The 24,508-nt window shown below is 35.3% G+C and overlaps 1 protein-coding gene across 4 annotated transcripts in view; it reads left to right on the forward strand.

The window, feature by feature from the left end:
• Positions 1-4,007: 4,007 nt before the first annotated feature.
• Positions 4,008-24,508, forward strand: part of LOC143224889 (colorectal mutant cancer protein-like) — a 48,896-nt gene continuing 28,395 nt past the window's right edge. The window contains exons 1-4 of one of the 4 annotated variants that reach the window (XM_076453321.1): positions 4,008-4,178; positions 4,737-5,035; positions 8,009-8,298; positions 9,249-9,397. In XM_076453321.1, coding sequence (XP_076309436.1) covers positions 4,917-5,035; positions 8,009-8,298; positions 9,249-9,397 — 558 coding nt within the window. In that variant the 5' untranslated portion in view covers positions 4,008-4,178; positions 4,737-4,916. Of the gene's footprint in view, positions 4,199-4,736; positions 5,036-8,008; positions 8,299-9,248; positions 9,398-11,652; positions 12,065-24,508 lie in introns of those variants that run through there. The other 3 variants (XM_076453323.1, XM_076453322.1, XM_076453324.1) reach the window with 3 other exon arrangements.

Below are 24,508 nucleotides of genomic sequence, written 5' to 3' on the forward strand. Positions count from 1 at the left end.
GTTTATGTATGTTGTTGTTTTTTTTATACTTAAACAGCACGTTTTGTGATTTAACAGGGAAAACCCCAATTATAATATGTTCGTAAAACGTGAATTTTTGGTGAAAGGAAATAAAGTCACGGAAAAAGTCACAATTTTTGCTAGGGAAAAAAGTCACATTTTATTTAAACACCTAAATTATTAAAGTAATAAAATATTTTAAATCTGTTATTGACAATACGACTCCTACACTTGCAACACAAATCCTGTGATGCCATCACACGTACACTAGTGTATAAAAAAAATTGAATAGTTTAAAAAAACGTATTTTTAATAAATAATGGTTTGTTTAAATAATATTGAAGTTATTTTATCATCATAACTTTAACAATATTATGTTATTGTTTTGTTTTACACCATTAGTCAGCAGTCTTTGTAGATCTAGTTTATAAATTCTAAGTGTGCAAAACAAACGAACAAAAATGAATTACAATTAGACCGTGTTTTAACGAAACTTCCCGCCCTTTTACAATATACCTGCGACTTTTAGTTGACACTTAACACAATGCTAACATTTACATATGTAATTAAGACAAAGAAGAAGAAACGAGGTTTTTTCGTACGTGATAATTTTAAGAGGTATTTTCGTTTAAAATGCAAGATATTTTTGTTGACGTAAATGCGAATTTTAAACGATGAGAAACCTGTTCATAAATTGCAGTTATAGGAACTTGATGTATATTTTCATAACAATTAGCGTGTCTGTGTTTTTATTATAGCAAAGCCACATTGGGCTTATTTTCCGAGTCCACCCAGGGGAATCGAACCTCTGATTTTAACGTTGTAAATCCGTAGACTTACCGCTGTACCTGCGGAAGACCATAACAGTTAGAAATTTCAAACTCACGTAATGTTTTAAAAATGTATCAGCATGTTCAAGATGTCGAAAAGACTTGTGTTTATTGAATTAAACTATAAACTTGAGGTTGTGTAAAAATGAAAGATATGTTACAGGCAGTTACAATTATGGTGTAAACAAGTATATCAGTGGACATGTGCGAGTTGGTAGAATGTTACTTAACTACTATACCTCAAAAATAAAAGAAAGAACCAGACTACATTCTGAAAGTTTAAAACTGTAACCGTAGCCAATCAACGATTTTTTTACTGACATTAAAATGGAACTCGTGGAATAAAACTACAGTAATGTATTCTAAAATGAATTCCAGACTGCGAAATTCGCAGCCAGTTGTTGTAAAAATGTACTCTACACTTTGGGACCGTAAATGAGTTATAAGAGTAACAGTCAAAACTTGTTCCATTAGAGCAGTGGTTTACAAAGTGTAATCTTGGCCCATTGATCGTCTGTGGGGTGAGGGCTGGTAATTATTTGCCTTCCCTCTATTATATGGTCGGTCTATAAAAAATACGGTTCCGTTGTTTGCATACCACTGTTTAAAAAATAGCGTTCCTCACTTTGAGCCGTGAGTGCATTCTAAGAATAGAGGTCAGCTTTTATTATTAAGTCAAACAAGAGTTGGCAGTGTGTGTTAACTAGCTACCTTCTCTTCCTAAGCTTCTATGCTCAAAATTATGGACATTTAGCACAACAAATCCTTGATTAGGGTTGCACGAATATTCGAAAACAAACTACTTAGCCTAATAGTTTCCAAACGCTTTTTTTTTTTTTAATCGTGGACCACTTAAATTTTGTATGGAGAAAAAGGGAAAGATTTTAGCATACCACCTAGTGACAGCATAATTTAACAAAACACAGTTCATAAAAATCACAGCAACATTAATCATAGACCTAACTTAGTATATTTTAATACGATGGACGAGTTTATTTTTGTGACCAAAATTCTGTAATGTTGGGTGCAACATTCGTCAACTTTAGTCTCGGGTCAGGTTCGGCATCCGTTCTACTTCTGTATTTGGATTTCCGAGGTGGATGTGATTAAAATACTGTCTCACACAAGTTCTAGTAGTAAATTGTATTAAAAAACGAATTGCTTTGTTTGCAAGTTTTGTGGACACTCTCCAGTTCTCCGAAACCAAAACTCTAATAGTGTATTTTTTTTTTCAATTCTGACCTTAATATTCCGTCACAAAAAACTCCAGCAAGCGCTCTTATTTCTCAGAGAAACAAGCAGAAAAGCAATTGTGTTACAGTACATGAAAACAAATAAATAAAACTTTCCCACTTTAACACATAAGTCGTAGTGTAAACTTTAAAACTTTCCGCATAAATATTCTCCCAGTTTCTACAGCTAAAAGTGTTTAAGATATCGAAAACTAGTTTCTAGCACATATCAGTCGTTTCTTCTATGTATATGGCCCGGCATGACCAGGTGGATTAAGGCGTTCGACTCGTAATCTGAGGGTCGCGGGTTCAAATCCTGGTCGCACCCAACATGCTCGCCCTTTCAGCCTTGGGGGCATTATAATGTTACAGTCAATTCCACTATTTGTTGATAAAATAGTAGCCTCAGAGTTGGCGGTGGGTGATGACGACTAGCTTAGCTGTCTTGCACTGTTAAATTAGGGACGGCTAGCGCAGATAGTCCTCGAGTAGCTTTGGTCGAAATTCAAAACAAATAAACACTCGACTCATAATTCGCGGGTTCGAATTCCTGTCACGTCAAATATGCTCGCCCTTTCAGCTGTGGGGCCGTTATAATGTAACGGTTAATATAATTATTCCTTGTTAAAAGAGTAGCCTAAGAATTGGCGGTGGATGGTGATGACTAGCTGCCTTCCCTCTAGTCTTACACTGCTAAATTAAAGACGGCTCGCGCAGATAACTCTCGTGTAGCTTTGCGCGAAATTCAAATCAAACTTTCTATATATGTCTACCATTATTAAATACTCACAGCCATCTGCCACAAAGTATTAGAAAATAAAAAATAATCAATTTACTTTAGCGAACTGCGTGTGTATTTTCTTATAGTAAAGCCACAGTGGGTTATCTGCTGAGTCCACCGAGAGGAATCGACCCCTGATTTTAGAGTTGTAAATCCGAAGACTTACCGCTGTATCAGCGGGGGACTTAACAAACTGAATAACGTAAAATAACAATCGAATACTGTAATGCACAAAGAAACATTGAATGTTTCACACATTTTTCTTAATATTATTGCATCTATTCACAGAAAATAGAAAAATATAAATGGATGAACTGAATCTTATCTGCTCATTGTTTTATCAGCAAAAAATATTTTAATAGATAATTAATAATTATTAGACGTAATATTCTTGCTGAAATTACGCAAGATATTATGAACGTTAAATTTGTGGACCATACAGAGTCAAACAATAATATCTTTAACATTTTTCATGCATGTATAACGAAACATTATTTCGTATGTCAGAAACAAGAACATATTTCAGTTGCCTTTAATAAGATAGTAACTCAAACAGATGATTTCCCTGATGTTCTTGTATTTTTTAACTCGTAAACCTGTTTTAATGAAATAAAAAATCAATAGTACCATTAAATAAGGTTTATCATTCGAAAGTACGTGAAAATGTTACTTGTCGAAAGAAACAGTCTTCTGATTATATAAAATTTATAAGCGAACTGAAAACATTGGTTATTAACAATTGAGAACAATTATTAGAAATCGAAGACAGCGTTTTGGAAATCAGAGGACTGCAGTTACCGATGCACATTATTCTGATCTGTTTTTATTGTAAATAAGTACATTTCCTTAAAATATAAAATTACTTAATAACTCATTGGAGCTGATTAGGGTAAAGAAAAATAAAGAGACAATTAACATGAAAATCCAACTTGATAGAAAATGTTGTTGGATTATATTGGTTATTAAATGTGAAGATATATGTGAGTTTAATGTTTTTATTAATATATATATATGTATTATTTGGCTATCTTTTCTTTTGTAAGGAAGACAGATTAAAATTATTTTTTTCTGTATTATAAATCAAAATATTAAAATTATTTTTTATGAATACAGATTATTTTTTTTCAAGGAAAGTCGTTACACCCGTTGTTACGATAGCTGGCCATCTCTAAGGTGGTACTGATATGCGTGAAACTTTAATAGGTGCAAAGTGTAATACTATGTGAATCAAACTGTCAGACGTGGTGGCTAGGTCATTGTATTTTATGATTACGAATCATCCAAATTATAATACTTTACTTTGAATACGATAAGTAGGATTTGTAGTCTTTATAAGTTAGTATTACGTTATTATTGTAAGTTGTGGTTTTAAGAAATATTCAATATTTTAAAATGTGTGTGGATTTTATCATTTTTAAAGCTACATTATTATAAAACTGGAGCGACTGATGCTGGATCTGTAACACTAATAGCTCTTCAACATTTGATTCCGTTTGAATAATAATTGGTTTATATATTTTTGAAGTCTGTGTATGTTTAAAAATGCTCAGAACTGAATAGAATGATAAGAGCAAGTTTAAGTATCCCAGTAAGTCTTAAAACAGTCACCAAGACTTAAACTGTAGTGCATATTTACGAATGGCGAGAAGCAGACAATTCTGATATTTTTTACTTTGATTCTGAAATTGCTTTCTTTTTATTTATTCATGAGTGTGAACTTAATCCATACAGCCTTGAGCAACAAAAAGTAGTTCATAACTTAAAAAAAAGATTGTTTTACTCGACTCATATAATAAGTGATTAAAAATAAGGATAAAACATTTTTTATATGCTGTTCTTAAGAAGAGCTGATACTAGTAATAATATAATAATGAATGAAGATTTCTTTTTTAGAATATCACATTTTCCTCAAACATGAAATCCCAAAACTCAACAATAATAATTATGTTCAACAACCAGTGAATTGAAGCAAGTTATTAACATGCACAAATTGGCATGGAGTTTAAAATTGATGCAAAATCTGGTTGAACAGAAGACTTTAAAAATAAAGTCATAAACCTAAAGCATACAGAAATGGCAAGTGATGTTCGAAGTGAGTCAAGTGGTAGTGATGCTGGCTCAACTCCTGAGGAAGAACGAATACGACGACTATTTCAGACTTGTGATATAAATGGTGATGGCTTTATAGACAGGTAGATTTCTTTTCCTGGTATTATTTCTGGTAACAGATCATGTAACACTATTGCATAACACTGTATGTGACAGAACTTTGTTGCTAGTGTGAGAAAAACTTCTGTATTTTAATGTGTATGGTAGAATGTGTGTGTACTGTTAAAAGGTGGTGTATTTATATGCAGGTGTGTTTCTTTTATTGTATATACATTTACATTAAGTGCACATATTTGACATGGCTATGGGCAGCATTTATCTCATGATACAAATTTATATTTGATATTTATCTGTGACATTTTAAAGTATTATGCTGTTTTATTCTGATATAGCATGTTTTTTTACTCTTATAATAATAATAATAATAATACATTAGATCTTTGTAAAAATCTGAATTTAAAGTAAATAATTCAAAATTAAGAAAACTATGTTTGATAAGAATGATGAAAACATTACCAAAATACTGGAGATAATGTTTTGATGGTGTTAATGCATTTTCAAAATGGTTATTTTTTGTTTAATTAGGATTTATTCCACATTTCTTCTCTTTTGTGGAATTATATTTTGAAGAGAGTTATATCAATTGAAATATATTAACTTTGTAAATGATATTGATATATGATATCACAATGAAATGTATATTAAATTTGATGGTGTTATTTTAATGGATTTTAAAGTACACAAAAAGTTTACACAGTTGTCAAAGTTAATAGGGAATATTAAAGTATGTTACTTAGTATTAGCTCAAAATATCCATTGTGACTTGAAGGCATTTTGTGCTTACTGAATGGTAAAAACTAAATAAAATATTATAGTTTTGAAGTATTTTAATGGGAACTGCATCACAGAGGAAATAAATGCAGTTAAAATGGAATAAAAATACTGTTATTTACTTATATATCTATTAATGATTAAGAATAACATTTAATAAATATAATTTATATATCAGATGGTGGTGATAAGTTTTATTAAGACTTTATTGTTGAGGAAACAACTGTTTTGGAAAACCTGGAAATCCTTTAAGAATTAATCTCCTGGTACTGATGATGTCATTCTAAAACTTTGAACAAGTATAATGAAGCTTTTAATTATTGTTTGTCAAGAACTGTTTGATACTGTAGAAGATCCAGATAATTGGGAGATTGCCAAAGAAATTTCTATTTTTGAAGATATTAATTAAAAGAAGATTAAGCAACTTGAGCTAATTACTGTAACATGACTTCAGTTATAAACAAGGAATTGGGAGAAATGTTTGTAAGAAATAATTAAAAAGAGAGAGAGAGAAAATAAAAGTTTTCAAAATTGGCATTCATAAATAGCATTTAACATTGTTCTAATATAATGGAGATTTAGCCAATATTCTAATCAAACCTAAAACTGAGTGTTGTTTTTGAATTTCAACTCTTACGATGGTTAGGATCAATACTTTGGAACTTGGACACTACTGACTGTTAGTTAAACAACATGTTATATAATATTAACCTGAACCAAAGATGCTACTTTGTAGCCTCTGTTATGGCATAAGTGCTCAGCTAGTGACTTCCTACTGTTGAAACTCACCAGAGTTTAAATGACTGAAATAATCATCTACGTATTTAACTCATTGGTTTGTTTGATAGTGTGTGTCATTTACTGAAGTAAAGCCAGGATGAGATGTGGTTTGGGATTTGCATGCAACATTGTTGTGTGTTGATATGCAATTTGTTATGTACTGTAGGATCAGAGAATTGTTACTCTTTTTCATTAGTGGGGTATATGTGGATTCCTGATTTTGTGTTACCAATTATATTTATTCTCCTTAGGCATAAACGTAACTCAGGATACACTTTTAAGTTAGACACATTTTAACTCGTGTGTTTCCACACACATATATAAACTTCTATGACAAATAAGCAGTCATGATTTTGGTCTTTATGTTTTCCATAGTTAATTACATGAATCTTGCCATATCTATTAAAAAAAGATATTTCACTAAAATGTTGAACATTCTTTGCAAAATTAAAACTCATTAGTGTACTGGTTGCCTTTTAAACTGTGTCACTGCAAATAAACCTGAAAGTAATATTTAATGAAAGTCTTGGTGACATTGTCTTCTAAATGTGCCAATAAAACTCTGACCTGTCATACAACTAAAACTCAAGCTTTACTGCAGTGCCCCCTGTTCTACTTGTAAACTGAAATTAGTATACGTGCTTGAATGACTTTTTGGTTCAATTATATATAAATGAATATTTCATGTACAACATCCTTTAATACCTAATATTTGTGTGTTTATTTATTGTACACATAATGTTAAATATACTTTTTTTTTTAAAGAAAAATTAATTCCTATACAGGACAGGAATAAACAAAGGACAATTAATCTGTTGACTGCCAAGTGTTTCAGCTGCTATGGCAACTCCTATGCCAGGTTTTTTTCAGCAAAATTGAGTAATTTTTAAAACAAAGGAAATAAGCAACAAATACTATTTTTTCTCTAAGCCAAACTTATAGTAGGACACAAAATGAAGAAATATGTACAAAACATGAAACAATAACTTGTCAGTGGCACTGTGTTACTAATCAGCTTGGATGAGTTATCTCGTCTACGGCACTGAACAGGTTAATAATTGACTGAAATAAGTTATGGTAACTAGTAGGACTTGTGAGGAAAACATATGAAATTCAAACTTTATTAATAATAACTTAAAAGTGTTTGAGATGATAGAAATAAGTTGCTTAGTCACTTTAAAGTAGAGCTGTGATATGTAAACGACTGAATTTGACGCAGATTTAGCGAGCAGCTGGTCAGTAACTTACAGTTTCTCTTGATCCTTGTATTAACACGTTTGATTTGATCTTTTCATCTTAACTACTTGCTACTTTCAGCTCTTTTAAATTTCCATTTAACTTCAATGAAGACCTTTAAATGAAGATTGATTCAGTGTTTATTTAGTTTTGTTTTCATCCCATATATTGATAGCTGACAACATATTATTGCACTCTATTCTTTCAAGCCAAGACCTCTTGGCAGTATGTCAGCAGTTGAACCTTGAGCACTGTGTGGATGAAATTATGGAACAGTTAGGAGCTGATGAACACGGCAGGATCTGCTATGCCGAGTTTCTTCGCAGGAGAATACAGCTAATGAATGAGATAAATGTTTTGACTTTATATGAACAAGACAATCAAGTAAACCTTAAACATGTTGAAGTGAATCCAAACCAACCCAGTTCCCAAGATGTCTCTCCAGCTCATGGAAATGGCAGCATGGGGAACTGGCCAACAAGCAGTGATATTAGTCAAGGTGAGTATAATAGCTGTTACATGCAAAGTAGATTACTTATTCTTATGAAAAATATCAACATTCTCAAGAATATATGGTAAGAAACTATTTTTAGCAACAATATTTACCACACAAGTAAGAAGTATTTGTTGTGCTCTGTGTTACTTACCATGATTTCTGTGGCTTTTGTATTAAAGTCACTAATCCACATTCATTTTATATATATATAATTTGTAACAAACAAAAATAAAAAAATTCTGCACAAATCAAAAGGATCCCCAGGGTACAGGCTATAGTGTGGGAAGTTTTGGAGGTGATTTTGGAAGTAGGAGCCACATTGTACTGGGGATACATTTTCCATCAGTCTCAACTGTTCACCAGTCTCACACAAAGAAATTCTTAATAATAATAAAATAATCAAAAGAAATAGAAATTAGGAAAGTGAGATGTTGGTGCTCAAGCTCATAATGTTCCATATTTATATCACCCTTCATTGCCTGCATAAACATGGAAGTAGGAACACATACACACACACACACAGCAGCCAAGTTGTTAGATGTTTTACTCATTGACATTATGAATGTGTAATGACATGTTACAAATGAGCTGATGGCTGTGATACCTAGTGGTAGTACTAGTACAATTGCAGAAGAACAGTATGTGTAACTGTGTGTCTTAAATAATTAAAGGACACACACGTTGTGGTTGAATCAGTGGATGTTGTTATCTTTATAGTCATTAACATTTTCATTAGGCAGTGTAACACTGATTTTAACTGTAAGACGACAGCCTTTGTGCAGCACTATTCCACGTTTTGTGGATGTTAGTTACCATATGATAGCACTATTTCACGTTTTGTGGATGTTAGTTACCATATGATAGCACTATTCCACGTTTTGTGGATGTTAGTTACCATATGATGCTCTGAGATGTGGTATGCTAACAAAATATTTTTTTCATGTTTTAATAAGGAGCATTCTCGGGAAAGCACGACAGTTGGGAGTTTGATTCTGGAGCACGGGATCTAAGTCCTGAACTAAATACTCTCCAGAAGCTCATAGAAGAGTCTGGTGGCACAATTACCAGCAATAGCAGCGACCTTTTGGAACTTGCCAACAAGGTAAGGAATATTTAAATGTTTTTAGTTTGTCTTTAACTTTAGTAAGTTTTGTATATATTTATTGTCAGAGCATGGATGTGATGTCAGGACTCAAATGTAGGAAGTGAAAAAAAAGAAAGCCTGAGTTAATTACTATGAACGTCATGTGCACCTACTCCTCTTGCCCTCCCCTGTAATCCTACTTATGTTTCAGAGACTTGTTTGCTCTTTTTTCCTGAGAATCACTCACTACAGTATTAAAGCTTTGTAGAATATTTTTTGCTGTTTTTGTTTGTAGCACTGAGAATATTTTTCAAAAAATAATAAAGTATGTTAACATGTGTTGTTTGTGTTTAATAGTATTCAGTATATTTTTCACATTACATTACAATTGACATGTGTTGTTTATGCTAGTAATATTTAGTGTATTTTCCATGTGATAATACAGCATGTTAACATGTTGTTTGTGTTAGTAGTATTCAGTATATGTTTAACACAATATTAAAGTATATTAACATGTTTATGAGTTGCATTTGTGATCTAAATAAATTAATCCATCTTGCAACATCTCTTGCACCTTTTTACAAAACAGCAAGTCAGGAATCCATGTGAATGCTAGGATAAGTGTCAGGAAATGTGAGTTGCATGATTTGTAATTTCAAATCATTTGATTAATTCCCAAGACAACATATAGCCACCAAGTGGCTTCTCTGTAAGTGTAACATCTCCTACTGCTAAAGAAATGGCCTTTGCTGTGCATTTTGGCGAGCATTGAGGTCAGAAACATTGTGTTCAAATGCTTACACATTGGAGATGGTAATAAAATAGAAACTGCACAAACTGTAGACATTGTTTGTAGACATTCCTTTTGACTTGTCCATGATTAACACAAATGCTAGACCTGTTTGTTTCTAATTCTGCATGAAATTTTCACATTTAAACTCTGACTTTTAATAATTAAGTACCATTTTTTTTAGCATAGGGTGATTACAAGCAGTTGTGGGTTACTGCAGTCTTTTTTGATCCAGGTGCTCTTGACCAAGATACACTAGTTTCTACCCAATGCAAACATAAAACACTTAAAAAAAAAGCACACAGTTATGTGTACTTAGAATGAGTTCTGATATTTTGAAGCAATCCAAAAGGAAAGCATGATACTGAAGTCTTGTATGTATTAAATAGTGTTTATATACATGTTTATTGACATTTGATATATAAAATAATAATGTAGCTTTTAGTAGCAGTTCCAAATCTGCTAATGAAAAGAAATGCAATCATTTACTATTTTCTTTCCAAAGTTAAGGTTAAGGTCTGTAATTGTTAATATCTGGATAACTTTACTGTCCATTATAGATATTGTAAATAATTAATTATTTGACATAAATATATTTTCAAACTACCAGATTGCTTCTGTGTTGGTGTTATAGTGTTTTTAAGAAATAATAGTGTAAGTGAATGATGGGGCAGTTTTTATCTTGTTTACAAGTTGGTACTTATTTTATGGACCAAGTGGTTAGCTTATTTCAAATCCTGCCACTCCAAACACGTTTGCCCTTTAAACCATGGAGGCATTATAATGTGGCTGTCAATCCCACTATTCAATGGTAAAAGAGTAGCCTAAGAGTTGGCAGTGGGTGGTGATGACAGGCTGCCTTCCCTCTAATCTTGCTCTGCTAAGTTAGAGAGAACTCGTACAGATAGCCCTCATGTAACCTTGCACAAAATTCAAAACAAACAAATGTGTGTGTTTTGTGTTTTTTCTGTCTTCATAAAGATAACAGTACAGAAGCTGGGTTTGAAAGAAATATTGAAAAATGCCTTCCCTTTATTACTCGTCAATAACAAAGTGAGACCTTTGTTATTCCTGTGTTTTTCGCGAAACCATTTTGCAAACAGTAATTCTCGTATTACTGATTCTTATACTGTTAAGAACATAATGTGCACACAGAACATAATTTGCTCTTCTCCGGGAGGTAATTATGTGTGTGTGCGTGCGCTCGCTCGCGCGTCTGTGATTTCTGGTCACAAATACCTGATCGAGTAGTCCATGGATCATATGCTGTCCACTAAATTCAGCTCAAGCTTATCAATTAATTTTTTAACTTTTATATCTAACAAGTGTAGCAAAAATCGTATAAAATAATTAATGCACACAATTTTATGTTCGCTTTAAAATACGTTGCAGAAATTTCCAGCCCTACAGTAGAATTATGATTCAGCCACCTCATAGATGGCGCTGTATATTACATGTGAAAAGTGGTGTGAGTAAAGAGGCTGTGTCATAGGAGAGACTAAGTCACTGATTCGGCCGGATGTAGCCAGTTTGCGACCAAACGGTCTTGGTGCCGTCTTAGGGGAACATCTTGAAGCAACCTGGAGACTCGTGACTGGGACGCCAGATGCGGAATTTTTTTTGTGTTGTTGAACGTTTCGTTTGTTCGGTGTATTTGAATGGTGTCAGAAAGACTAATGTGGAAGTGTTATTTTAATAAATTTGGCCGTGATCCTGTGTGTACGAAGCTTTACATGCCCGTTAACAACGTTGTTATGAGTCTGATCCAGTTCTCGACCGTCTCAACTCGACTGTACGATTAAGCGATGGAGGAAAGTCGTAGAGACAACGTGACTGGGGGAATGACTTCGGCTAAATCCAGGAGACGAAATGACCACCATAAGAGTAAATCAGAGGTGATATTATTATCAATATTGCCCCTCCCTCATCGTATTCCTTTTAATTATCGGTCTACACAAATATGTCGACGTTTAAGAATAACTTTCATATTATTAGCATGTTTGTTTTCACGTACACACACACACAATATTCGGGAACAGTTGCCAAGTTTAAGTTAATATTTTAGATATTTATAGCTCGAAGAAATTGTAATGTAACTTGCATGAGAAAAATGAAATTTTCCCATTTCAAATTCTAAGATTAAAACGAATCTTCACTGTTTTATTTCGAGCTTTTCTTTAAAATCCGTGACAGTGACGACACTGATGTAAACTTGTCCACGGAAGTTACGTGCGTCATAGAATGAAATTCGAGCTCCATCTTTACTGTAAATAATTATTGCTTCTCAAAAACCCACACATAAATTCACCATTTTTATTTTTATATTGTAAACTCAGTAGGTAGAATATCCGCATACACTTGTACAGTATTCTGTTTATTACCGGAATAAATATTTACTTTTTTTACCTGTTTAAGATACTTCAAGCAATGTTTATTATTTAGAACCGGGCGTAATCTAGTGCAGAGGCCGCGAACCTTCTCACTACGGAGGACTCAGTTTGTTATTTTTTTCCCTGACCCCACATTTTTTGAAAGACTGCTTATGCCCAACAAACTGTTGTTGTTTTTAAAATAATAATTAACTCGTCTCATTTTTTTTTTTTTACGTGGGATAATTCTGTGGTAACCCCTGCGTTATTTGATTAAAGAAAATAGCTCAGTGGCCCCAGTTGAGAACTACTGGTCTAGTGGTTAACATCATGGGCTGTGGATCCGACATTCTTTCACATCTAAAGAAAATTACAGAAGTGACGGTTGGTCCCGTTATTCGTTCACAGACCTCTAGAGGCTGGCTGCCTCTTCCCTGGTCAGTAATACTTGAACCCATTAACCCACGATTTCATAAAGTGTTTTTTAAGTTGAAACTTTTACTTTCTACGTTGTATTCACTCACAGAAAAAAAAAAAAGGTTTGCTAATACAGAGTGAGACAGTTGTATCAGAAGTCGTTAAGTAGTCTTGTTACAGTAGAGTGAGACACAGTTGTATCAGGAGTCGTTAAGTAGTCTTGTTACAGAAGAGTGAGACACAGTTGTATCAGAAGTCGTTAAGTAGTCTTGTTACAGAAGAGTGAGACACAGTTGTATTAGGAGTCGTTAAGTAGTCTTGTTACAGAAGAGTGAGACACAGTTGTATCAGGAGTCGTTAAGTAGTCTTGTTACAGTAGAGTGAGACACAGTTGTATCAGAAGTCGTTAAGTAGTCTTGTTACAGAAGAGTGAGACACAGTTGTATCAGGAGTCGTTAAGTAGTCTTGTTACGGAAGAGTGAGACACAGTTGTATCAGGAGTCGTTAAGTAGTCTTGTTACAGAAGAGTGAGACACAGTTGTATCAGAAGTCGTTAAGTAGTCTTGTTACAGAAGAGTGAGACACAGTTGTATCAGGAGTCGTTAAGTAGTCTTGTTACAGAAGAGTGAGACACAGTTGTATCAGAAGTCGTTAAGTAGTCTTGTTACAGAAGAGTGAGACACAGTTGTATCAGGAGTCGTTAAGTAGTCTTGTTACAGAAGAGTGAGACACAGTTGTATCAGAAGTCGTTAAGTAGTATTGTCACAGAAGAGTGAGACACAGTTGTATCAGAAGTCGTTAAGTAGTATTGTCACAGAAGAGTGAGACACAGTTGTATCAGAAGTCGTTAAGTAGTCTTGTTACAGAAGAGTGAGACACAGTTGTATCAGAAGTCGTTAAGTAGTCTTGTTACAGAAGAGTGAGACACAGTTGTATCAGAAGTCGTTAAGTAATCTTGTTACAGAAGAGTGAGACAGTTGTATCAGAAGTCGTTAAGTAGTCTTGTTACAGAAGAGTGAGACACAGTTGTATCAGAAGTCGTTAAGTAGTCTTGTTACAGAAGAGTGAGACAGTTGTATCAGAAGTCGTTAAGTAGTCTTGTTACAGAAGAGTGAGACACAGTTGTATCAGGAGTCGTTAAGTAGTCTTGTTACAGAAGAGTGAGACACAGTTGTATCAGGAGTCGTTAAGTAGTCTTGTTACAGAAGAGTGAGACACAGTTGTATCAGGAGTCGTTAAGTAGTCTTGTTACAGAAGAGTGAGACACAGTTGTATCAGAAGTCGTTAAGTAGTCTTGTTACAGAAGAGTGAGACACAGTTGTATCAGAAGTCGTTAAGTAGTCTTGTTACAGAAGAGTGAGACAGTTGTATCAGGAGTCGTTAAGTAGTCTTGTTACAGAAGAGTGAGACAGTTGTATCAGAATTCGTTAAGTAGTCTTGTTACAGAAGAGTGAGAACACAGTTGTATCAGAAGTCGTTAAGTAGTCTTGTTACAGAAGAGTGAGACACAGTTGTATCAGGAGTCGTTAAGTAGTCTTGTCACAGAAGAGTGAGACACAGTTGTATCAGAAGTCGTTAAGTAGTCTTGTTACAGAAGAGTGAGACACAGTTGTATCAGGAGTCGTTAAGTAGTCTTGTTACAGAAGAGTGAGACACAGTTGTATCAGGAGTCGTTGAGTAGTCTTGTTACAGAAGAGTGAGACACAGTTGTATCAGGAGTCGTTAAGTAGTCTTGTTACAGAAGAGTGAGACACAGTTGTATCAGGAGTCGTTAAGTAGTCTTGTTACAGAAGAGTGAGACACAGTTGTATCAGAAGTCGTTAAGTAGTCTTGTTACAGAAGAGTGAGACACAGTTGTATCAGGAGTCGTTAAGTAGTCTTGTTACAGAAGAGTGAGACACAGTTGTATCAGGAGTCGTTAAGTAGTCTTGTTACAGAAGAGTGAGACACAGTTGTATCAGGAGTCGTTAAGTAGTCTTGTTACAGAAGAGTGAGACACAGTTGTATCAGAAGTCGTTAAGTAGTCTTGTTACAGAAGAGTGAGACACAGTTGTATCAGGAGTCGTTAAGTAGTCTTGTTACAGAAGAGTGAGACACAGTTGTATCAGGAGTCGTTAAGTAGTCTTGTCACAGAAGAGTGAGACACAGTTGTATCAGAAGTCGTTAAGTAGTCTTGTCACAGAAGAGTGAGACACAGTTGTATCAGAAGTCGTTAAGTAGTCTTGTCACAGAAGAGTGAGACACAGTTGTATCAGAAGTCGTTAAGTAATCTTGTTACAGAAGAGTGAGACAGTTGTATCAGAAGTCGTTAAGTAGTCTTGTTACAGAAGAGTGAGACACAGTTGTATCAGAAGTCGTTAAGTAGTCTTGTTACAGAAGAGTGAGACAGTTGTATCAGAAGTCGTTAAGTAGTCTTGTTACAGAAGAGTGAGACACAGTTGTATCAGGAGTCGTTAAGTAGTCTTGTTACAGAAGAGTGAGACACAGTTGTATCAGGAGTCGTTAAGTAGTCTTGTTACAGAAGAGTGAGACACAGTTGTATCAGGAGTCGTTAAGTAGTCTTGTTACAGAAGAGTGAGACACAGTTGTATCAGAAGTCGTTAAGTAGTCTTGTTACAGAAGAGTGAGACACAGTTGTATCAGAAGTCGTTAAGTAGTCTTGTTATAGAAGAGTGAGACACAGTTGTATCAGAAGTCGTTAAGTAGTCTTGTTATAGAAGAGTGAGACAGTTGTATCAGGAGTCGTTAAGTAGTCTTGTTACAGAAGAGTGAGACAGTTGTATCAGGAGTCGTTAAGTAGTCTTGTTACAGAAGAGTGAGACACAGTTGTATCAGAAGTCGTTAAGTAGTCTTGTTACAGAAGAGTGAGACACAGTTGTATCAGGAGTCGTTAAGTAGTCTTGTCACAGAAGAGTGAGACACAGTTGTATCAGAAGTCGTTAAGTAGTCTTGTTACAGAAGAGTGAGACACAGTTGTATCAGAAGTCGTTAAGTAGTCTTGTTACAGAAGAGTGAGACACAGTTGTATCAGGAGTCGTTGAGTAGTCTTGTTACAGAAGAGTGAGACACAGTTGTATCAGGAGTCGTTAAGTAGTCTTGTTACAGAAGAGTGAGACACAGTTGTATCAGGAGTCGTTAAGTAGTCTTGTTACAGAAGAGTGAGACACAGTTGTATCAGAAGTCGTTAAGTAGTCTTGTTACAGAAGAGTGAGACACAGTTGTATCAGGAGTCGTTAAGTAGTCTTGTTACAGAAGAGTGAGACACAGTTGTATCAGAAGTCGTTAAGTAGTCTTGTCACAGAAGAGTGAGACACAGTTGTATCAGAAGTCTTTAAGTAGTCTTGTCACAGAAGAGTGAGACACAGTTGTATCAGAAGTCGTTAAGTAGTCTTGTTACAGAAGAGTGAGACACAGTTGTATCAGGAGTCGTTAAGTAGTCTTGTTACAGAAGAGTGAGACACAGTTGTATCAGAAGTCGTTAAGTAGTCTTGTTACAGAAGAGTGAGACACAGTTGTATCAGGAGTCGTTAAGTAGTCTTGTTACAGAAGAGTGAGACACAGTTGTATCAGGAGTCGTTAAGTAGTCTTGTTACAGAAGAGTGAGACACAGTTGTATCAGAAGTCGTTAAGTAGTCTTGTTACAGAAGAGTGAGATACAGTTGTATCAGAAGTCGTTAAGTAGTCTTGTTACAGAAGAGTGAGACACAGTTGTGTCAGGAGTCGTTGAGTAGTCTTGTTACAGAAGAGTGAGACACAGTTGTGTCAGGAGTCGTTAAGTAGTCTTGTTACAGAAGAGTGAGACACAGTTGTATCAGAAGTCGTTAAGTAGTCTTGTTACAGAAGAGTGAGACACAGTTGTATCAGAAGTCGTTAAGTAGTCTTGTTACAGAAGAGTGAGACACAGTTGTATCAGGAGTCGTTAAGTAGTCTTGTTACAGAAGAGTGAGACACAGTTGTATCAGAAGTCGTTAAGTAGTCTTGTTACAGAAGAGTGAGACACAGTTGTATCAGAAGTCGTTAAGTAGTCTTGTTACAGAAGAGTGAGACACAGTTGTATCAGAAGTCGTTAAGTAGTCTTGTTACAGAAGAGTGAGACAGTTGTATCAGGAGTCGTTAAGTAGTCTTGTTACAGAAGAGTGAGTCAGTTGTATCAGGAGTCGTTAAGTAGTCTTGTTACAGAAGAGTGAGACACAGTTGTATCAGAAGTCGTTAAGTATTGTTACAGAAGAGTGAGAGACAGTTGTATCAGAAGTCGTTAAGTAGTCTTGTTACAGATTTTTTATTTAGGATATTAAGTTCTACGATCAGAAGTAACTTGGTCAGGGTGCTTGACTGATTCGCAGTCTGAGGGTCGTGTTCGTGTCACCGTACCACCAAACATTATCTCTCTTTAAATCGTGGGGCGTTATAACGTTAAGATCTATTCCATTATTCGTTGGTGAAAGAGTAACCCAAGAGTTGACTGTGGGTTGTGATGACTAGTTGCCTTCTCTCAAGTCTTCCATTACTAAATTAGGGACGGCGAACGCAAATAGCTCGCATGAAACTCGCAAAATTCAAAACAAAGCAAATCAGAAAATAACACAATGAAGTCTAAGCTACCATATCATACGTAAAAATATGGTAACAACTGGAGACGAGACTTCATTTTGAACAAAAACATGTGGCTTCGAGTTATAGTTTATAATATGTTGTTATAATTGCAGTTCATTGTATATCACCTACTTGTAATCCATATCCAAGTTATATTTCCTACCGTATTATTTACGGCAGAGTTTCTTTGGACTGATGTTATTGTTTTTGTGTTATAGACCCTACAACGCTTACCACATACGTTGCAAATTAAAACAGGTCCATAGACAGTCGCTTTCTTTCGCTGTTGACGTTTGGTCTTCTGTCCAGTTTAGTAGAACTCGATCTCTAGAATATAGTACTTGTGTGAGAAGAACTTTATAATTATTGTGTTCTACGCTGTTAGGATATTCTATACAACTAATATGGTTTGTTTTTTTTTATTTCGCGCGAAGCAACACGAGGGCTTTTGTGCTAGTCGTCCCTAATTTAACAGTGTAAGACTAGAGGGAAGACAGCTAGTCATCACCACCCACCGCCAACTCTCGGGCTTCCCTTTTACCAACGAATAGTGGGATTGACCGTAACTTTATAACGCCCCCACGGCTGAAAGGGCGAGCATGTTTGGTGCGACGGGGATTCGAACGCCTTAACCCACCTGGCCATGCCGGGCCTAATTAATATTGAAAAAATACAATAACTTTTCGACTACTAACAGAACTAATCAACCGGGGTGGGATACGTCAGAGGCGATGTTGCTTTAATTAATATATACCTGTACCTGAACAACGACTGTTGTGATGTGAACTAGATTAGAGTAGTTAATTATTATTGTTATCATTTTATTTATAAGTTAGATTTTTAGGGTAAGAATAAATAATACAACATTATATAATTATTATATAACATTGGTTATTTATTTTATAATTATTATTTAATTAATTTTACCAGCCCTCACGAGAACTGATAGCTAGTCTTCTGGTCCTTGTGGCATGTCAAATAACTCCAGTGTCAAATTATTGCCCAATTAACGCACAGAAAAGAAGAACGTTCTTAAATATCTGAATATTAAACGTTCTGCACAGCCATTAGAGAGAGGTAGAAGACATGATATATTATTGTCTGTAGGCGAACTATCTATACAAACAGTAAGACAGCAAACTGCCATAAGAAATAAGGTAATTTGTTAATTAAACTGTAAATAAAAATAACCAAGATTTATACTAAACCTTCGACCTGTCACATAAACATCTTTGTAGATTAGAGGAATAGGAACATAGTAAGTGAAACTTAAATAATAATAATTTTTAAAAAAGTGTGTATTTAATACCTTTGTAAGGCAAGTACAGTGCGTGGACACTTGTTTTTCAATTGGCGACTGAGTTAGGGAAGACGTTTTGAAGTGTTTATTTATACAACCTGTTAACGTTAGTGTAATTAACTATATATTTCTGTTTTTTTTTTTTTTTTTCTAGTTGTTGCTTGACATCGTCTGTAATTATTCTGTTGAAAATATGAGATGAAGTGGAAGTGTTGATGAAGTTAAAACTTTAACCCCCCTGGAATTTATATGTTTATTCTTATAAACAGGTCCTATCGGAGGTTCAGAGAGGTCCAGGTCATTTCTGTCCCTCTATAATAAAAATAAAAATGGTGACTCACGAAAACAAAATAGGATAATCAATAGTCCAAAAGAAAAATGAAACATAATTCGAATATTCAATTTGTATATGTAATTTACAGCTCTGAAATAGAGTGCATGTGCAACAAGTTGGTTGACTGGATAACACATAAAATAATGCTGTGAAACTTTAACAAATGTAAAATAAAAATAATTGTTTAAATTATAGTTCATTTTGAGTTTGAGACCCGGGTCAAATGGCCCTACACGTAAATCTCGTCAGAAAACACGTGCATGACGTACTCGAAGCAAGTATTGTAATTTTTGTAGATCTTTTTAGTTGTAGAAGCAAAATGAACATATGTTTACCATGCAATCGAAGGTGTCGTTATGTTGTAATTGCTTTGGTTTATATGCAGACGAACAGTTTGCCATCACGTGCAAGCTGACTCGGCCATTCCTTTTAAGGCTGAACAAGACGAAATAAATACTGTTTAGGGTTAAGAGTCACAGCACACTTACTGTGTTGTGGGCCTTGTCAATGAAGTATGAAATATTAGCTTAAGTCGACTTCTAAGCACCGCTACTAATAGTGGATCTGCGTATGTAAATTCCACGGCACACTGCGGGTAACTAACACGGATTGTAATTCTCAAAACAGAAGCTTTTTTGTTTTAAAATAGTTAGGTCCTGTAACAGGTACCACTTCAAGAAAGATCGAATAATTTTTATTTAATCGTGAAGACCCTCAGATTTAAAGAAAGAAAACTTGTATAATGAGTTTGTGATCGAAATGAAACTTTTAATATTACAGTCTTTATAAATCATTACGTCCATCTTTTAATTTAGTGCTAACTTTATTGTGGTGTGTTGTATTAGTGATATTTTAGGGTTAGTTTGTATAAAGGTTAAAATACTGGATTCGTATTTATGGGAGGACGTGACACAGCGGCTGATGTGGCCATTTCAAATTAGTGTCATCGTGATTAGCGTCTCTTTGCCGCAAAAATACATTCTGTACTTGGGGCGGTGGTGCGTTATAAGAGTGACAGACAAATCTCACTGTTGAATTGGAGGAGTCATGTTTGGTTTATTTTGTTTTTGCGCAAAGCTACACGATGGCTATCTGCGCTAGCAGTCCATCATTTTGCAGTGTAAGACAAGAGGGTAGGCAGCTAGTCATCGCCAACTCTTGGGCTACTCTTTTAGCAATGAATAGTGGGATTGACCGTTACTTTATAACACCCCCACGGCTGAAAGGACGAGCATGTTTGATGTGAGGGATTCGAACCAGCGACCCTCTGATTACGAGTCGAACGCCTTAACCAACTGGCAATTCCGTGCTCGTGAGGAGTAGTGAACATAATTTACATGTAACTTTGAACCAATTTCGTAAACAAAAAGTGTCTTTCTTTTACCATAAGCGATATAAGTAATAGTGTATGCATAACTTTCTCAGCACATTCAGATGTTTGGGTATTAAACAAAGCTATTGTTAGAATAAGATTAGCAGTGATAATAGCTGTTACATTTTCGTCAATTTAGTATTGAATTTAACACAAGTATTTTTAATGTTTTATTTTTATCGTGCAATATTCTCAAAGTACGGTGTTAAATGACTCGATTCTAAACATGCAGTGGTATTCGGAGTTAATGTGATTACTTGTTCCACTTAAACTCAAGCACGTGTTAGATACGTGCTATATAACTGTCCCATTGACATTATATTTAGTTGTGTTTTTTTTTTCTAAAGCGAATAATTAAAAATCTGTATATTGGTGTTGTGAAAATTTGAGTACACTTTGATTTAATAATATTATTTTATTTTCGCATTACCCATTTACAATTTAGAATATAAATATTGAATATTATAAGTTTCATTATAAATATTTCTGATGCTATTACATTTACTTTGAACCCTCTAAGCCAGTTGACATGGCTTGAACCTCCTGCCATCAGGCGGCTCAGCGGTTAGTATGACTGAGGGCTTATAACACCAAAAGTAGAGATTTTATGCCCGCGATGAACACTACACTAATAGTTCATTTTGTAGTTTTGATCTTAATAAGACAAACCCGCCCACCCATTTTTCATTTTAATGGATTAAGGCCATCTTGCGGCAGTCGAACACGACATGATAGTGTGCGTGTGCAGTGAATGATGGTCCTGGCATGGCCTAGCGCGTTAAGGCGTGCACTTCGTAATCTGAGGGTCGCGGGTTCGCGCCCGAGTCGCGCCAAAACATGCTCGCCCTCCCAGCCGTGGGGGCGTTATAATGTGACGGTCAATCCCACTTTTCGTTGGTAAAAGAGTAGCCCAAGAGTTGGCGGTGGGTGGTTATGACTAGCTGCCTTCCCTCTGGTCTCGGACGGCTAGCACAGATAGCCCTTGAGTAGCTTTGTGCGAAATTCCAAAACAAACAAACAAACAAGCAGTTAATGTTGTCGAATTATGCTCTTGTTTTGTATAACTTTAAACTTTATCCACACTGAAAAGGTTTCAATAAACTTCATCCACCAATTTGAAAACAACTTTAGATGGCGTAGGTTTCCAGTCCATCAAAACGTTGTTTACAGATTGGTTGAAATCTTTTAGCCTGTTCAGGACCGTAGACGAGATAACTCGACCAAGGCGATGGGTAACACAGTGCCACGGACGAGTTAATTCGCCCTCAATAATACCTAACTTCAACGCTAGATGTCAGCACCATACATACATTTGACCTACTTACAAATTGTTTCACTATCGATCCAAAATGGCGTCACGAAAAAGTTACAAAATGAAGAAGCATTAGAGTTGTATTTTGAACTTGGTTCGGAGTTTGAAGATAGCAGTGGCAATTCAGAAGATTCGGATTTTGAAGATTATTTGAGAAATACGGAAATACAAGGCTCAGATGTGAGTGAAGATGATTGTAACTGGCCATCAACCAGCACTGATAAACGGGTGATAACACCAGGGAGTAAACGTAAAATTACAAGTTATGGTAAGAACAGTTCCAAGAAAAAGTGCCCTAATGACAATGATTGGAATGCTGAATCCTTTGCTGCTTCATTTATAAACACCTCAGGAAATCATGGTGTTCAGTACGACGATTTGAACCAAGACTCAAAGCCCTTTCATTGTTTTCAAAAGTTCTTCCCTCTCACAATTGTCAACCATATTGTAACCAATAAATATGTACAAACTATGATGCCCGCGCTGATTTGAAGGAACATTCTAGAGTAAAATCATGGAAGCCAACTAATGAGAAAGAAATGTATGAATTTATGGGTCTGATAATGCTAATGGACATAGAAAGAAAACCAACTATTTCCATGTACTGACCCTTTGCTTGCCACACCCATTTTTGGTCAGTGCATGTGAAAAAAACCGGTTTTTTTTTTTTGCTGCTATCGATGCTACACTTTGCTGAAAATACCCAGGAAAATATTGTTGACCAACGACAGCACAAGATACAGCCCATTATTGACCATTTACGGGAAGAATTTAGAACTTCATATGTACCAAACGAACGTGTTTGTATTGACGAATCTTTGATACTATGGAAGGGTTGACTGGGATTTCGACAGTACATTCCATCTAAAAGGGTTAGGTTTGGAGTTAAAGTTATGAGCTGTATGAAAGTGTAACAGGCTATGTATGGGACTTTTTCATCTACACTGGTGCTACTACACAGTACAGCACTAAAGAAGGTGGACAGGGCGAACGTGTTGTACGCACATTGATAGAACCATTGTTTGGACAAAATTATAAGCTATATTTGGATCTTTTTTTTTACAAGTCCTACTTTAGCAAAGTCATTGCTTGATCGTGACACCTATTTGTGTGGGACAGTAATGAAAAATCGAATTGGGATGCTGAAATGATTCACAAATATCCAAAGGGGAGAAATGGAAGTGGCACAAAAAGACAGCATTGGTGTTTTTCACTGGAAGGATAAGAGGGACATTTTCATGTTGAGTACAATACATGACAATACCAACTGGAAAGATCAACTGGTACAGCTATTGTAAAACCAAAATGTGTCCTTGATTAGAATCGTTATATGGTTGACTTGTGTGTGTTGCATGCTTATCCGAGTGTGCGCAAGGCTGTCAAGTGGTACAAAATAGTATTTTTCACATGATGGATATAGCAGTGTACAATGCTTTGGTAGTTTACAAATCACTGGGAAATAACCTGTCTCTCCTGGAGTTTAGACTTGTGTTATCCGTACCCTGATTGAAGATTACCACACCCAGCGCCCAAAATCCACCGGAGGCCGGCCTTCCTTGGAAAATACCCTTCGCCTCCCAGAATGTCACTTCCAAACACTTATTCCCGAAACAGAAAAGAAAAAGTACCCCACTAGAAAGTGTAAAGTGTGCTCTGACAAATCCATGAGAAGAGAAAGTAGATATGAATGTACTGATTGCAAAGTGGCTCTTTGTGTTGACCCCTGCTTCAAAACATTTCACACGAAAGTAAATTATTAAATGTGCCATGCATTTCAATACCCAAAAATTATACATTTTGTGCATTATTGTTTCATGTTTTGTACATATTTCTTCATTTTGTGCCCTACTATAAGTTTGGCTTAGAGAAAAAATAGTATTTGTTGCTTATTTCCTTTGTTTTAAAAATTACTCAATTTTGCTGAAAAAACCGGGCATAGGAGCTGCCGTAGCAGCTGAAATACTTGGCAGTCAACAGGTTAAAGAGGGGTTACGCTCTCCACCTCGGCCTAATCTGTTATAAATAGGTTTACATTGTCTAACAGAGTTTTCAAGAGATTAATACATAATCGTTTGATATATGTAGATTATACTGGAGTATATAAGACATTTTAACTGTATAAGAAAACGACCTCATGACATTAGATTTTCTAGTTATTGTCTTATTTATTATTTAGATGCGTTTCGCTTTAAAGCTTCTTCAGAGGATTTACAACTAAGGCCCAGTGGTTAACGTTCCCATACTGTGAATCTGAAGGTTTATGGCTTACCATGCCGTTGTCTCATCAAATAAATATGTTTCGCACTTTAGGATCTTCGGCATTCTTTACGAATAACAGCCAGATCCTACCATTTGGTTAGACAAGAGGTAGTGGGGTGTAGTTTTGATTAACTGCTTTCTCTCTTTTCTGTCAGTTAATATTAGTGATGGTTATGCGCAAATAGCAATGATCAGTTATCATTAAGTCATTCCACTCCACGTATACACTTACACAGTGGGTTGGCGATAAGCTAATGGATTTGAACTATTAAGATTCATGGTTCGATTCCCTGTGGTAGACAGAGTGCAGATAACATATTGTGTAATTTTGCGCTAAAACAAACTCAAACGCATCCTTTATTCACAAAAGCAATGAATTTGAA

This window comes from Tachypleus tridentatus, chromosome 9 (assembly GCF_004210375.1).
Source record: "Tachypleus tridentatus isolate NWPU-2018 chromosome 9, ASM421037v1, whole genome shotgun sequence".
NCBI lineage: Eukaryota > Metazoa > Arthropoda > Merostomata > Xiphosura > Limulidae > Tachypleus > Tachypleus tridentatus.